The sequence below is a fragment of the Rhinatrema bivittatum genome, chromosome 8 (assembly GCF_901001135.1).
Source record: "Rhinatrema bivittatum chromosome 8, aRhiBiv1.1, whole genome shotgun sequence".
In the NCBI taxonomy this organism is placed as follows: Eukaryota; Metazoa; Chordata; class Amphibia; order Gymnophiona; family Rhinatrematidae; genus Rhinatrema; species Rhinatrema bivittatum.
In genome coordinates, this window is record NC_042622.1 from 19,025,976 (window position 1) to 19,040,036 (window position 14,061).

At 45.4% G+C, this 14,061-nt stretch overlaps 1 protein-coding gene across 3 annotated transcripts in view; it reads right to left on the bottom strand.

Annotated features, from left to right (window-relative positions):
* GNAS (GNAS complex locus) overlaps positions 1 to 14,061 on the bottom strand; it is a 290,919-nt gene that overhangs the window by 73,769 nt on the left and 203,089 nt on the right. For all 3 annotated transcript variants that reach the window (XM_029611104.1, XM_029611105.1, XM_029611106.1), the window contains exon 5: positions 11,156 to 11,253. In XM_029611104.1, the coding sequence (XP_029466964.1) occupies positions 11,156 to 11,253 (98 nt within the window). The remainder of the gene's footprint in view (positions 1 to 11,155; positions 11,254 to 14,061) is intronic.

Genomic DNA, 14,061 nt, shown 5'->3' on the forward strand with positions numbered 1-14,061 from the left:
GGGGGATTTGCTTGTGGTTTAGTTTATTTCCTTTGAATGAAATAAATGAAAAAAAAAAGCCAAACATCGCCAGATCTGGGTTCCTGCCTCTAGATTCCACCCTGGGGTCACTTAAATCCTCCCCCATAGCCCAGGCTCCAGACGACACCAGAGCAGCTCCCAGTCATTCCTGCCTCAAGGCTGCTGCCACTTTGGAATACTGCACTAACGAGTCCCACTCCAGTTCCATTTGGATCCCCGGCTACGGGGGAAGATGTTGGGGGGACAGATGTCTGTACACAAAATTCAGTTAAAACCCTTTTTCCATTTACTGTTTTTTGTTTCATAAACGCGAGAGCACATCCCCTAACAGTCGGTCCAAATCTGGCTCTTTATCAGATGAGCATGGCTCACAGACTTTCTAACACCCCCCCTTCCTGATCAGACAGGCTGGCTGCATGCACACAGGAAAGTCCGGACATCGTCTTATTGAGGCCTAAACTGCATCATGAAATCCCGAAATACAGTTTCTCAAAAAACTCGCGCCACTTCTCACGCTGCTGTTCCGAGTTGCTGAGTACTCAGCACTGCACAACCGTCACAGTGGCTTTGTGACGTCCTCTCTGTGAAAACAGCTCTCCGGCCGTAATGACCGAAGTTAAATCATATTCGACTGGTCAGATGGCCCTATCGCGCCAATGCAGAGCTGGCAGCTACGTCTTGAACCCATGCAAGTATCCTTCACTCTCGCACCGAGGCTGAGCTCCTGCACCAGAAACCCAGGCCCCATCGCTCATGATGATTTTAATGGACATGAAATCCGTTTTTAGGAGCATGTCAAGTGTTTTTTTTTTTGTTTTTAAACTCTCGGTAAAACGAACTGATAGCTGGCAACCCAAACTAAAAATTCCCCAAGTAAAGAATATTTAATTCCTTCCCAGAATAAATTTTAATGATCGCTGAAATACAATTATCCCCCTATGATGATGATGAGAAAAATGAAGCCTTACACGCAAGAAAAACAACAAACAAAAAAAACCATTCTTCCTAGGGTTAAAATGTAACTCATTTATCTACAGCCCATAATTCACATTTCATCTTTTCTGCCTAGGAAAGGAAATGTGCAATGGATAATGCTTAGCTCTTCTCCATACACAACACTGACTTTTTAATTTTTTTATATAAATTATTTAAAACACTTCTTCAGATAAAGACCGAAAAGGTCCATGCAGTCTGCCCAGTAAGTTGCGTAGGGTAGTAACTGCCTCTCCGTGTAGAGAAATGTTACACTTCGTGTTAACGTAGGCTACCCCATGTCTAGGGATCTGCCGTGATTGCTCCGTGCTCTTTACAGCTCCACCACCATTCTCATCTGCACCCCCCTCTCTTCCAGGAGGGCAGTCCATGCATCCACAGTCCTCTCTGTCAAGAAATACTTTTTTCTAACACTGGTCCCGAGTTGTTCTGCTTGGAGATTCTTGACCCCTAGTTACGCAGGTTCCTCCGTTCCATCAGACAATGTTTGAAATTTGTGCATCATTAATATTTTTTCAGCTGTTTGAAAGTCTGCGTCGTATTTCCCCCATCAGTCCTTCAGTCTCTTTCCCTAGGTCTTCCGGTGCAGACCCCACACCATTTTGGTCGCCTCTCTCTGGACCGCCTCCATCCTGTTTCAGGTACGGGCTCCAGAACTGGACACGGTACTCAAGGTGAGGCCTACGGGATCATCATCATCTTCTTCCTGCCGGTTATGCAGCCCAGCATCCCTTTGGCCTTAGCAACTGCCTTGTCACATTGCTTCGCTACCTTCAGATCATCAGATCTTCAGCCATCACCCCCCCCCCCCCCCAATATCACATACAGCTCCTTCAGATTACCCCCAATGCATGGCTCTGCCGTTCTTGGCCCTGAATCCCAGCTGCCAAAAACTTTTCACCACTCTTCCAGGTTTCTCAGATCGCGTCTCGGTCTCTCTAATCCTTCAGGTTTGTCCGCTCTGAAGAAGCAGAGAGGACGTGAAGCTATTTAAGTTCGTCTGTCGCTTGCACGGGAAAGTAAAGGATTCATGCATGTCGCTGAACTTTGTACTTTCCGGTTAACTGCCTACCAGCTTAGGCTCGCCCTGGATATACGAGTGGGACAGGGCGGCATTTGGCCAGAAGCATTGGTTGTCTAGGCTGCACAATATCAAACATGAGCTTAAAAATGCAAGCGATGCATCTGAACAGCTTGGTTAAGGGAAAGGAACGCTTAAGCAAAAAAAAATCTGTAGCAATGGTCTGTATCAATCCAACATTAAAATACTACAACTTAATCCAGGTCTGGTTTCAAATCATGGAGAAGACCTTCTGCTGTGCAGAGTCTTGCACAGAACTTGCAAATACCAGAGAGAAGAGAGAGGCCTGGATTTGCGCACAGAGAAACAGAGAGAATGAGAGCAGATGACAAACATACAGCCCCATCCACATCTCCCGTATAGTTCAAGCATGCCGGCACCTAGAGGTCCCCCCCTTCAGACCTTGGATCACATCGCTCCCTTCTCCCAGCAGATGATCTCTGATCCCCCCCACACACACAAAAGCCTCCTATCTCCAGCAGCATCAGTGCCCAGGCAGCCTACACTTACGGCACCAGTGGCCCTGCCCCTCCAGGAATCCGTGAAGGAGGCGAGACCTGGGCGTGAAGGATGGGGGCAGCGATCCAAGAGCTGTGGAGGAGGAAAACGAGTCATTTCAAGGTCCACTAAAACCTCAGCAGATCTCTAGCTTCAGGATTGTTTCATACATATTAGTGCTAGGTAGGGAGCTTCATTTTCTTTTCTTTTAGTTTTCCTGGAAATTTATCGGGGTTTATTATGACGACAAGAACAAAAACAAAAAAAATCGGTGGAAAAATGACATTTTTCTGGGTAGCTATCTGAGTTTATTTTGGTGGACAGAAGCCAGGACAAATAAGACAAAATATTAAGCAGATTCCCCCACTCACCCTCGGCAGCCTCCCTAGCTCCAGCCTCTCCTCCCGGCACGGTCCCTTTCTCTCCCCACACCCCCAATAAGAATCTCGCTCCGCGTTCCATCGCAACGGATAAGCCCCTCCCCTCTCCTCCCGGCACGGTCCCTTTCTCTCCCCACACCCCCAATAAGAACCTCGCTCCGCGTTCCATCGCAACGGATAAGCCCCTCCCCTCTCCTCCCGGCACGGTCCCTTTCTCTCCCCACACCCCCAATAAGAACCTCGCTCCGCGTTCCATCGCAACGGATAAGCCCCTCCCCTCTCCTCCTGGCACGGTCCCTTTCTCTTCCCACACCCCCAATAAGAATCTCGCTCCGCGTTCCATCGCAACGGATAATCCCCTCCCCTCTCCTCCCGGCACGGTCCCTTTCTCTCCCCACACCCCCAATAAGAACCTCGTTCCGCATTCCATCGCAACGGATAAGCCCCTCCCCTCTCCTCCCGGCCCCTTTCTCTCCCCACACTCCCAATAAGAACCTCGCTCCGCGTTCCATCGCAACGGATAATCCCCTCCCCTCCCGGTCCCTTTCTCTCCCCACACCCCCAATAAGAACCTCGTTCCGCGTTCCATCGCAACGGATAAGCCCCTCCCCTCTCCTCCCGGCACGGTCCCTTTCTCTCCCCACACCCCCAATAAGAATCTCGCTCCGCGTTCCATCGCAACGGATAAGCCCCTCCCTCCCTCCCTCAGGCAGCAGCTTGCGCAGGCTCCCGCGCTCTGCACTTTTCTCACGGGGGGGGGGGGGGTGGGCCGGGGAGCCCTGCCGGGAAGTGCATCTGCTGGGCGCGGCCCACTTCAAATGCTGCCCTGGCGGTACCGAGCAGCGGGCTCTTTGGCTGCTTGGTGGGAGGGGACTTAACATAGCGCCTCAGCGGCACTGGAGGGAAAGCCCTTTCACTGGTGGGGGGGGGGGGGCCAGGATTTCAAACACTGCACGTGCCTTGGCCCGCACTGGCTTCCAGCAGATGCTGCGGCCTTCGAGACGCTGCATTTTTGCAGCTCTGGAGCAGTTCTTTAATCAGCCTAAAATTAGAGAGAGTATCGGATTAAACCAATTGTCACGTTTGGGAAAAATCTGGGAATTTATGGGTGAAAATCAGTTTTCACTGAAGGCAAACGACCTTAGGGATAAGTCACTCTGGCCTTCGGAGAATGCAAAGTGATTTGGCTTTCAGGATATAGAAAAATTATTTTTGGAACCGAAGAAGGGACTGTCAGCTTCCGAAAATTAGTCAAGAAATGTATTAAGCCAGTTCAATAAAAAGTTTTTTTTGTTTTTTGTCATTTTCAAATGTTAATGAGGCGCATTATCCTACGGCTGAGTATCAGGATACATGCGTTATATCATGAAAAGTAAATCACTTTCTGGCCCTTGAGCACTGGGAGTCAGCCATCCTTGTTTTGTATGACGTAAATCTTACAACAGCGATGAAGAATAGTTGCCGTGGAGGGTTAGAGCAAGGATTTTATCCTTGGCTTCTGCATGCTACCAGCAGAAACTAGAGATGTGAATCGGAACCAGAATCGGTTCGGATTTCAGTTCCGATTCACATCTCTAGCAGAAATTCTCTCTGGGGCCGCGAGTGATTGAAAAGTGGTATTTATTTATTTAGACATTTTATATGCCGTCGTTCCATGTGTAGATCACAACGGTTTACAAAGTGACATTCATAATTATAACACAACCAGCAAACAAACAGACTGGATACAGAGGAGGTGTTCACAGTCAGGCACTGATATCTATCAAGAGAAATTTACTAGTACATATGGCAAAGAGTAAGGATAATTATAAACAAAATGGTAGTTTTCAGGTCATACTCAGTGGGTTGTTTTGAGAACCTCGCATTCTCTCGTTTGATTTATTCTTTATGATTTATTCTTTTTTCTCCTTATTTTTGTGGTTCTGTATATTTTGATGTTTTTAAGTTAAATTATGTGTGTTTCTGAATAGTCATGTTTTTAGTTCGCGTTTAAATCTTTCTTTCTGGTAGAATGCATAAAGCCTTGGGCAGGGAATTCCAGAGCTTTGGACCCGCTTGGTAAACATTTGATCTATTTGCGTCAAATGTGTGCACCGTATTGTGGGAATAGACATTAGTCCTTATTTTGAGATCTTAGTGTTCGTTGAGTATTGTAAGGTTGCAGTGTCACTCCTAATAAGCCGGTGTTGTTGAAGTGATTGATGCTGAACATTATCATTAATACTTTATAGTAGATTCTAGATTGTACTGGTAACCAATATAGTGTTATCAGCTAGGGAGTAATGGGATCATATTTCCTAGATCCTAATAATAGACTGGCTGCAGCATTTTGTAGTAGTTGTAGTATACAGAAATTGGTGTAACCTGCCTTAATTTACTGATGTGCATTTTCATTGTGAGGTTCTCATCGAGCTGTGTATCTAAATCTTGTACTTAATTTGAGGGATTAATCTGAAGATTACTCAGGTCTAGGGCTGGTGGTTTAACTGTTGATGAGTTTCTACTTAGCCAATGATTTCAGTCTTTTTAGGTTTAACGTCAGTTTAAGTTGCGATGGTTTGTGTTGTATTGCTTTCATATAGGTAGAGCGTATCGAAGCTGTGTTTTCAAATGATCTGGACGGTGGGATGTAACCAAGTCATCAGCGTACAAGAAAGTTATTCCTAGATTCATCAGTAATTTACACATTGGGAGCTCGTTGACAATGAATAGTGTTGTTGAGAGGGCTGAGCCTCGAGGGACCTCTGTATCACATTGGAAAGCGTTAAGATATATGGTTGCCAGTTTGACTTGGAGTGTTCTTTTCGATAGAAATGAACCATCTGAGAACTATGCCGTCGATCCCTATGTTTCTCATCTAATGGCATAATATGTTATGGTCCACAGTGTCAAAGGCGCTGTTAGGTCAATTAGCACAAGGCAATAAGATTTGTCTGCATCAAGCCCTCATAAAAAAAAAAACAACAAACAGTCCGTTAATGAAAGGAGTAATGTTTTCTAAATCCAAACTGATTTGAGTAGAGAATATTTTGATCTTCCAGGTGATTTACAAGTTGGGATAGCACTGCTTTCTCAAGAACCTTTGCTAGAAACGGCAAGTTGATATTGGACGATAGTTGTCCCAATCGCCAGTTCTGCCAGTCATATTTTTTAGGATCGGCTTTATCACCGCTCATTTTAATTCATGTGGTATTGTTCCTTCTGATGGTGATTGATTAGTTAAGAAGTGATAACATGATGTACTTGTTTCGGAGAACTGGCTGGTACTGGATGAAGTGGGTGAGTAGCAGGTTTAATTTTAGCAATGATTTGACCGATTTCCAGTTTTGATACTCTGTCAAATCTGAGCCACTTAACTGTGTCATTTTTGTTGGAGAACTGAGCGTGAATTCTTTCAACTTATTGATTGTCAACGGGTACGGTGGCATATTCATTGCGAGAGACCTTTGTGAAGTTATAGTTTCTTGAGATGGATTATATCGGGTCTTTAATTAAATGCTTATCAGTCTCAAAGAACAGTTTGGAATTAATTGTAACTCCGTGAATTTGTTTAGCATAGTAATCTTTCTTTGCTTTATTGGTTAGTGTATGGTATTTTGTAGGGAAGGATTTATATTTTTCCAGGATTTCCGCAGATGGGCATTTCCTCCATCGTTTCTCTAATTTTCTAAGCTTCTGTTTAGTGTTTCTTAATTCGTCATTGTACCAGGGCTTCTTTTGTTTGGAATTGTTCCTTTCTTTAATAGTTTGGACAGGACTGAGGTTTTCAGCTGTGTCATTGACCAATCCAACATCAATCAAACGCTGATGTTGGATTGGTTTGATTTAGTTCATGGATCTTCTTTTCTATTGCTTCAGCAAATACTTCCATCTATCTTTTTCCTGAAGGTAAAAGTAAGTTTATTGGCAATTCTATTATGGGTTTGGTTGGTGAAGGCTATATTCGCTTTTATTAATTGGTGATCAGACCAGGGCAATATCGTGTGCGAGGTATTGATTAGGCAATTACTTGAATTAGCAAATATTAGGTCTAGAGTGTGATCCGCTTTGAGTGGCTTTCGAGATGAACTGTGACCAAACCAGGGCTTTCATTGCTTCTAAAAACGTTTCACAGGCTAATAATCTTGGTGTTTTGTCTACATGGAGGTTGAAGTCTCCTACAATTAATGTGGATTCTGGTGATAGGAAAACCTTAGCGAATGATTCAATCAGAGGTGAACAATCTTTTTGTAGTATGCCAGGGGGACAGTAGACTAGTCCTAAGTTTGTTTGAGGAGATTTTAAGATTGCAACCTCATAGGGTAGGGTTCATCTCAACTTTATAAGGTATTAGCTCAAGCTCTTTTTTACTTATTAATAGTCCACCCCCTTTTCATTTGGTTCTTGGAAAGTGAAATATATCATAGTCAGCATTTGAAATTTGGTTTATGAGCATGTTATCTTTATCAGCCAGGTTTCATATACGCAAAAAATAATCAAGGGATTTAAATCCTCTATCAGATTGTTTATTAGAGGGATTTTTTTTTAATAGAGATTGAGCATTCAATAGGGGGAGAGTTAACATGAAGCAAGAAGAACGTGGGGAGGAGTTGTTACTCATCGTGATGAAGATCAGCTTTGTGTTCGTTCTATGTTTTGGGGTTTTTTTTGTGCTTTCCTTCTTAGCTCTCCATATAGCCCCTGTCCAAGTATGGGTTCAATGTGGTATTTTGTTCCATTATTGAGGTAGTGTGGGCCAAGAGGCCCGTATTTAATGGTTTAATCACCTCAGGCTTGCACTTCAGTTGCACATGAAGGGGCGCATGCCTCGTGGCACAAACACATTTGGCGTCACCGCCCCAAGGTCTTCTGTTACCTGTGGGTGGGCGGTAGGCGGGCCTTGCCGCCTGCTTCCTGCTTCTTCCCACTCCGGGTGGTGGGGGCTCCCACTCCCTCGCTGCTGCAGGAGGAGTGTTGGGAGGGAGCCGGATAGGCCTCACCTCGTCGCCGCCCCAGGTCTTCTGTTATCTGTGGGCGGGTGGTGGGCGGGGCCTCGCCGCCGGCTTCCCGCTCCTTCCCACTCCGGGAGGGGGGGGGGGGGGAGGGTTGGGGCACTCCCTCGCGGCCGCTACACACACCAGGACAGAAGTATGCCATTCGTTTCTAAACTCTATCGATTTTTTCAGAAGTAAAAATAAATCCTTCTGATGGTGACAATCAAACTGATGTGCTGCTTTACTTAAAACAAAAAAAAAGTTTAATGCACTAAAGCTACGCTCCCTTCTGTACAGGACAGTACTGACTCTGGACTGCAAGCTGCCACTGCTCTGGATAGCTCTGCGACTGCCGAAAAGTGAAATCTTTGTGGGGGAAAAAAACCCCCAACTAAACCACTGCTCCAAAATCTTATGTAACTATGCGATCCCAGTGGGCCACCATCAGAGCATTTGACTTTTTAAACTGCAGAAAACTTTAACCCAGAAGATTATAAAGTGTGCTCTCTTATTAACTCAGTACTTTGCCATCATATAAAAGCTCATACGGCATGGAATCGCAGCTCACCACATACTACACCCATGAGGAAGAAATCAAAGAGTTTTCTTAAGAAAATGTCTGCATGGACCCGCTGATGAAACATTACCCTACAGCTTCTCAGACTTTTCAGGAAGCAGGACATGACGATGCTCTTCAGATGCCGATATAGTCGTTAAAGGATTTTTGTAACTTGTTTCACTTTGGTGTTGGGTTTATGAGAATGTCCGCCTGCAACAGACCATTCTAATTATAATCAGGCCATATCCCGGTCTGATGTACATTTCTAGGTTGGTTTTTTTTTCATAGTTTGTTTTATTTCTGAATTTAGGGGATGGAAGATAGCGTACAAAAGATTTTACTTTATTTTTTTCAAACTGATTAAAAATGTAGATTTGATTATTATTTATTTGGGATATTAATAAGAACACTAAGTGGTACCATATTGGGTCAAGACAATGGTCCAACCTGCCCAGCACCCTGCCTCTAACAGTAGTCAATCTGGGTCACTGGCAGAAGTACCCCACAGATCCATTCTCTGTTTACTCCCAGGTTGCGTTCCTGAAGCCAGCCTGGCTAACATGTTAATGATCTGTCTTCCAGAAACTTCTGGGTTTTAACCAGTTCTGTTTTCTGAAGGGAACTTGAGGTTATGGCTGTTCTTTAAGATGCCTTTATATCGTTTGGTCATCTAACACCTCAACAGCATCAGGAGAAATGCAAGCTTCAGATCCTTCCCAAAATGGTCACCAGACCACATAATTAGCCATGAAAACACCCAATCTTTGCCACTCGGTGCTGTGACACTAGGTCATAGCTTAGCTACTGAAATGACACTGGATCAAAGGAGGGAGAATCTGATACCTGTAGTAATCCCGCATCTAACAGGTGGGAAGTCTCCTTCCGCCCAGTGCAGGCCAGGTTCAGGTGCGACCCTTCCTGCCTTCTCATTGAGATTCAAGTATCCTACTTTCCTACAAACAGCAACATGCAATTCAAAAAGCCTGGTTCTGCACTACAAAAAGACATCATGGGGTGCTGAACATGACAAGAGTGCCTTTAACACTTAAAAAGCCTCCATATAATCAGGCAAACAGACAAAAATGGAGCATATACTACTGCTCCTGTAAACCAATAAAGTAGAAGGAGCTCCCTGAAACTTCAAACATCTCACTGTGGGAATCAACAGAAGGCAAAGTAAACATTTAAAGGGGAGAGTTAAGGAGCTGCAAGTAAACACACAGTTAACACAATCATGCACATGGGGAGAGGCTGCACCCCAGGGCCAGAATGTTCATAATCCAGTTAACTGCTTCACTGGAATCCAAGCTAAGTTTTTATTTTTTAAGTACTGTCTCTAAATGTTATCAGGAAAAATGCTTTCCTTTTTCACTCCCCTTTTAACCTCTTCCTCCCTACAGAATTCATTTTTTTTACAGCAAACACAAGACACAGAAGCTTTAAACTTTAAATCGTTACTATAAGCTCTGTGTAAACATCCTTTGGCAGCTATTAAGAAATATTCCCCTTGGAGGTCCGGCATTTATTAAGATTATATGCATCTGGGTATCCCAGTGATGTCCCTTACAAGCCCAACGGCAGCACAATCGTGAAAACTCACCAGAAACCTTTTCCTACGCCCTTCAGCATGCACTAACACTGCAAGATTTCCCTTAATGTAATTTCAGTTGTACAAAATATTTAACAAAAAAATTAAGGTGTTAACGCTGACTGGTGAAGCAAGCAGACAGTGAGTGGAGGAAGGCCACGGTGGGAGAGGGTTGGAATATGTAAACCCCTCTCTCTCCACCAAAATAGCATTGCACCTAACCTTAACTAGCCTTTATCAAAGTAATACCATTGCGTCAAGAAAAGAAAAACATTCATGAAAAAGATTTAGAAAGTCTAAATAAAAAAAACCCCAACAACATTAAAGTCATAAAAACTGTCAGAAAATATAAGCAATTAATGGAAAAAATACAGAAGAATAAGGATGTGGAACCGAAAAACCTACCATCTACTTAGAATAGCGACAGTTTCAACTGTTTAAAGTTAATGTTGCACTATGAGATGGAGCAGAGTGGTAAAACCATTTCGGAGGCAGAGTCTGCGCATTCTGGGGCGGAGAGAAGGACCAGTTCTCTCCTATCAAACCCCTAACGCTGTTCTCAACAGAAGTGCCCATACATGTAACTCTGCACAAACCGACATCATAAGCCACGTTTCTGATTCCACAGAATTCATCCTTCCCAAAGGCAGTGAAAGCGCTGGGAGAGCCACGGCCCATCCAGAGGGTAAAACAGAGGTTTGAGGCAGCACAACAGCCAGCCATCAAAAATCTTTATATAGTTCTGCAAGCTCAGCTCAACCTCAAACTTAAGAATAAAATGCACTTTCCTGCAAACCAAAATTTATCCAAAGACTTATTTACTGGTGATGTCAATCTGACTGGTCAGCCTGGGCTTCCCTCCAAGAATAACGACCAGATCCGCAGGCTGATAAAAGGTTTAAGTCAGGAACCCAGTAACAGATGCTCGCACACGGCGCACGGCGGGATAGCTGAGGGCTAATTATGCATCTTACATCTCGACTATATTATAGACATTTTTCTCTCACACAGGTGACAAGGAATTATTTCTCCAACAGTCGGCTGGTTAAGGGGGTCACTTACTACTGCGCGCAGTCGATCAGCTGATACTCATTGGACCTCTCGTAGCAGGCTTTCACGCCTTCGTCCTGCCAAAGCGTTTTTGTGTTTTCATAGAACTCCTGAAAAAAGAAAGGTAAAAAAAAAATTAGCATAAAACGCAAGGCAGCACAAGAGAAAATTAAACACGGGGAAAGGTTTCCCAAATATTACTAACAGTGAAGAGTACGCCGAACTCTCACACAGCGTCGGACGTGGAATCCCACAGTGTGCGGCTGCTTCACAAGAGCTTGTAACGAGCCAAGACTGAGGTGGGATTGGGGGGGGGGAAAGATGCCCGAACTCACCCATTAACCTCTACCAATTATAAGGGACTTTTATAAAGGCGTAGGGGGGGAAAAGAGCGCTTCCTGCTTGGAGACTGGAACACAAGCCCGATCCATCTGATGGACTGCGAGTTAAAATATTCTGTCCAAGCAATCTTTCCATTCAAATACAGAGATGGATGGTTTCGTGATGAGCAGCGCGACACATGCATGATAAGCCAAGCGGCTCTGGCTTCATGCAGGCCCCATCAGACCCTCCTGGGTTTCGAGTCGACTGGTAACCAGTTATATAAGCCCGTGTGCGCACCAGTGCAGAAGCAAAATGTGAAAAGCTAAGACAGGATCCCTTAGCTCACAGTATCTATTTAATACTTTTATATACAGACATTCGTTTGGCACATCACATCGGTTTACAGTATAACTTAGGAAGGAGGAGAGGGGAAATTACGTCGTAACAAATTGAGAAACTGAGTCTCAACAATAACAATCAGAAATAGCTACGTAGTTAGGTGGCAGGAAGGAGGTAGGAACGAATAACTATAACATTGTGACAGTATCTACCAAAGAATGATCATCACCTGCGGCAACACAGGTTCAGCGGCTACCATGCCTTTGGTCTTCTCTGTTTACTGTAACTACAGACTGAATGCTTTCACTGCTCCGATTACCAACACCCATCACAGCTAATCCTCTGATGCCACTCATTAACGACCATTAAACATACGCACAAACACGCTCTCATTCTTACTTTTACTACCTTAGAAGTTCAGTTCAGCTATAAAAGTCACACAGTACTACAACATCTCCTTTCAATGAATCCAGCAACAGTTTCATCAACAAATGGGTCCCAAGAAGGCAGAGGAAGTTCCTCAGACGCTTTCCTGCTAGAAGTGACTTGGACCGAACGTGCAGAAAAACTCTTCTGAGAAGAAAGTAATGGATCGGTGTATTTATTCCCATCCTAGTCACCAAATCCAGGATTTTATTTTTAAAATGCTTGTCCTTGGCGAGTCCTTCTCCCATTTCAGGTTTCCACAAAATTAGGCTCACACTTTCAAAAACAAAAGTAATTCAATTTTAACTGAATCACTGCCCTCAACCCGACTCCCTTCTAACTTTGCCAAAGGAATAGCGTTTCTACGCCGCAAGAAGAGTGCAAAAGGCTGACTTTTACCCTATCCTGCAACACTTGGAAGAGAGCAGCCGAACGACCAACGGGCACTGGTAAATCACTGTGGGACAGACCCCAAGCACCCTCCGTGCTGACCAAAGCTGCGGTCAAATTCTAGTTCAGGAGATCTGCGGAAGCGAGGCAGCCCAAGGAGCCGTGCACTGCCAGGGACACCTCTGCATGTGCTCTGAGAAACCGCCCTTACATGCCGGGAACAAACTCGGCACCCGTATTTTCTTTTTTCTATTATTTATGGGGGGGGGGGTGTAACTTCACTTCCCGAGCAGTGAGCTCTGCGGTCGTGATTTGATGCACAAATTTCCACATCTGCCGATTAGAATTCTTCCTTGCAGACCTTGGTAAAAATGCTTAATTTTATGAAAAGCCAGCCATCAATCTCATTCTTCAAAAACTTTCCCCAAACAGTTTTGCTCTCATCCAGTCGGGCCACCCACGCCTTGATTCTGCCTATAATGTTGCAACTGCCCCAGCGCAGGAGAATTTAAACAAAAAAAAAAAAGGCCAGAGCAGTGGCAGCACATTATGAAACGCCCGAGAAAATGCAAGAACCCACAAACCCCTGCAGGAGAATGGGGACGGAAGGAACGTGCTCAAGGGTTCTAGGAAGGATTTATCTGAGCAACAATGATCCGCTGTCGCACACACAGAGGACCTAATGGTCAGGTCTGAAATTTTAGATTCAACCACAGCAGCGCCCCCCCCCCCCCCCCACACAGTAATGACCACGGCACTCCCCAGCTGGGATTCCTATGGTGGCTTGTGGGTGGGGGGAGGCAGCAGCAGCACTCCCCCCCCCCCCCCCCCGCATAGCCCACCCCTTCCGTGGGACCTTTCCTTCTCCCGACGCCACCCTCCTCTGCCACTGCTGCCCCCACCCATCCAAAGCCCTGCGGCTCTCTCAGCAACGGGGCTGTGAAGATGCAGGGGGCGGGGCCTGGAGGAGGAGGAGGAGCATCACGCCAATGCCCCTCCCTCTAGGTCACAGAGAAGGCCTGTGCTATTGCCCTCTCTCCTCTGGTTCCTGGAGGAGGGACTGTGCTATCGCTCTCCCTCTTCCAGGCCATGGAGAAGAGTCGTCCTCCTCCTCCTGGGAAGGTGACACTGCTTTTCCTTCTCCAGGCCCAGGGGGAGGTTCAGTGCACGGCACCGTATGTGTTTGGTATGCAGTGGAATGCGGGGGTTCATGCTCGTTATTTTAAACTTGGCTCACTTTTTTCCCCCCTCGCCGTCTTCTACCTACAATATTGCTGGGGGGGAGTGCCTGGACAGAGAGGTGCAGCAACAGACAGGACTCTGGGAGGCCTCGAAGATGGCGGCAGGTGGCACTGTGCTCCGCCAGGCGTGCGGGAGACATGTTTGCTGCATGTTTCAAAGAACAGGACAAACAATGCAGAACTGTGATGATGTTAAAA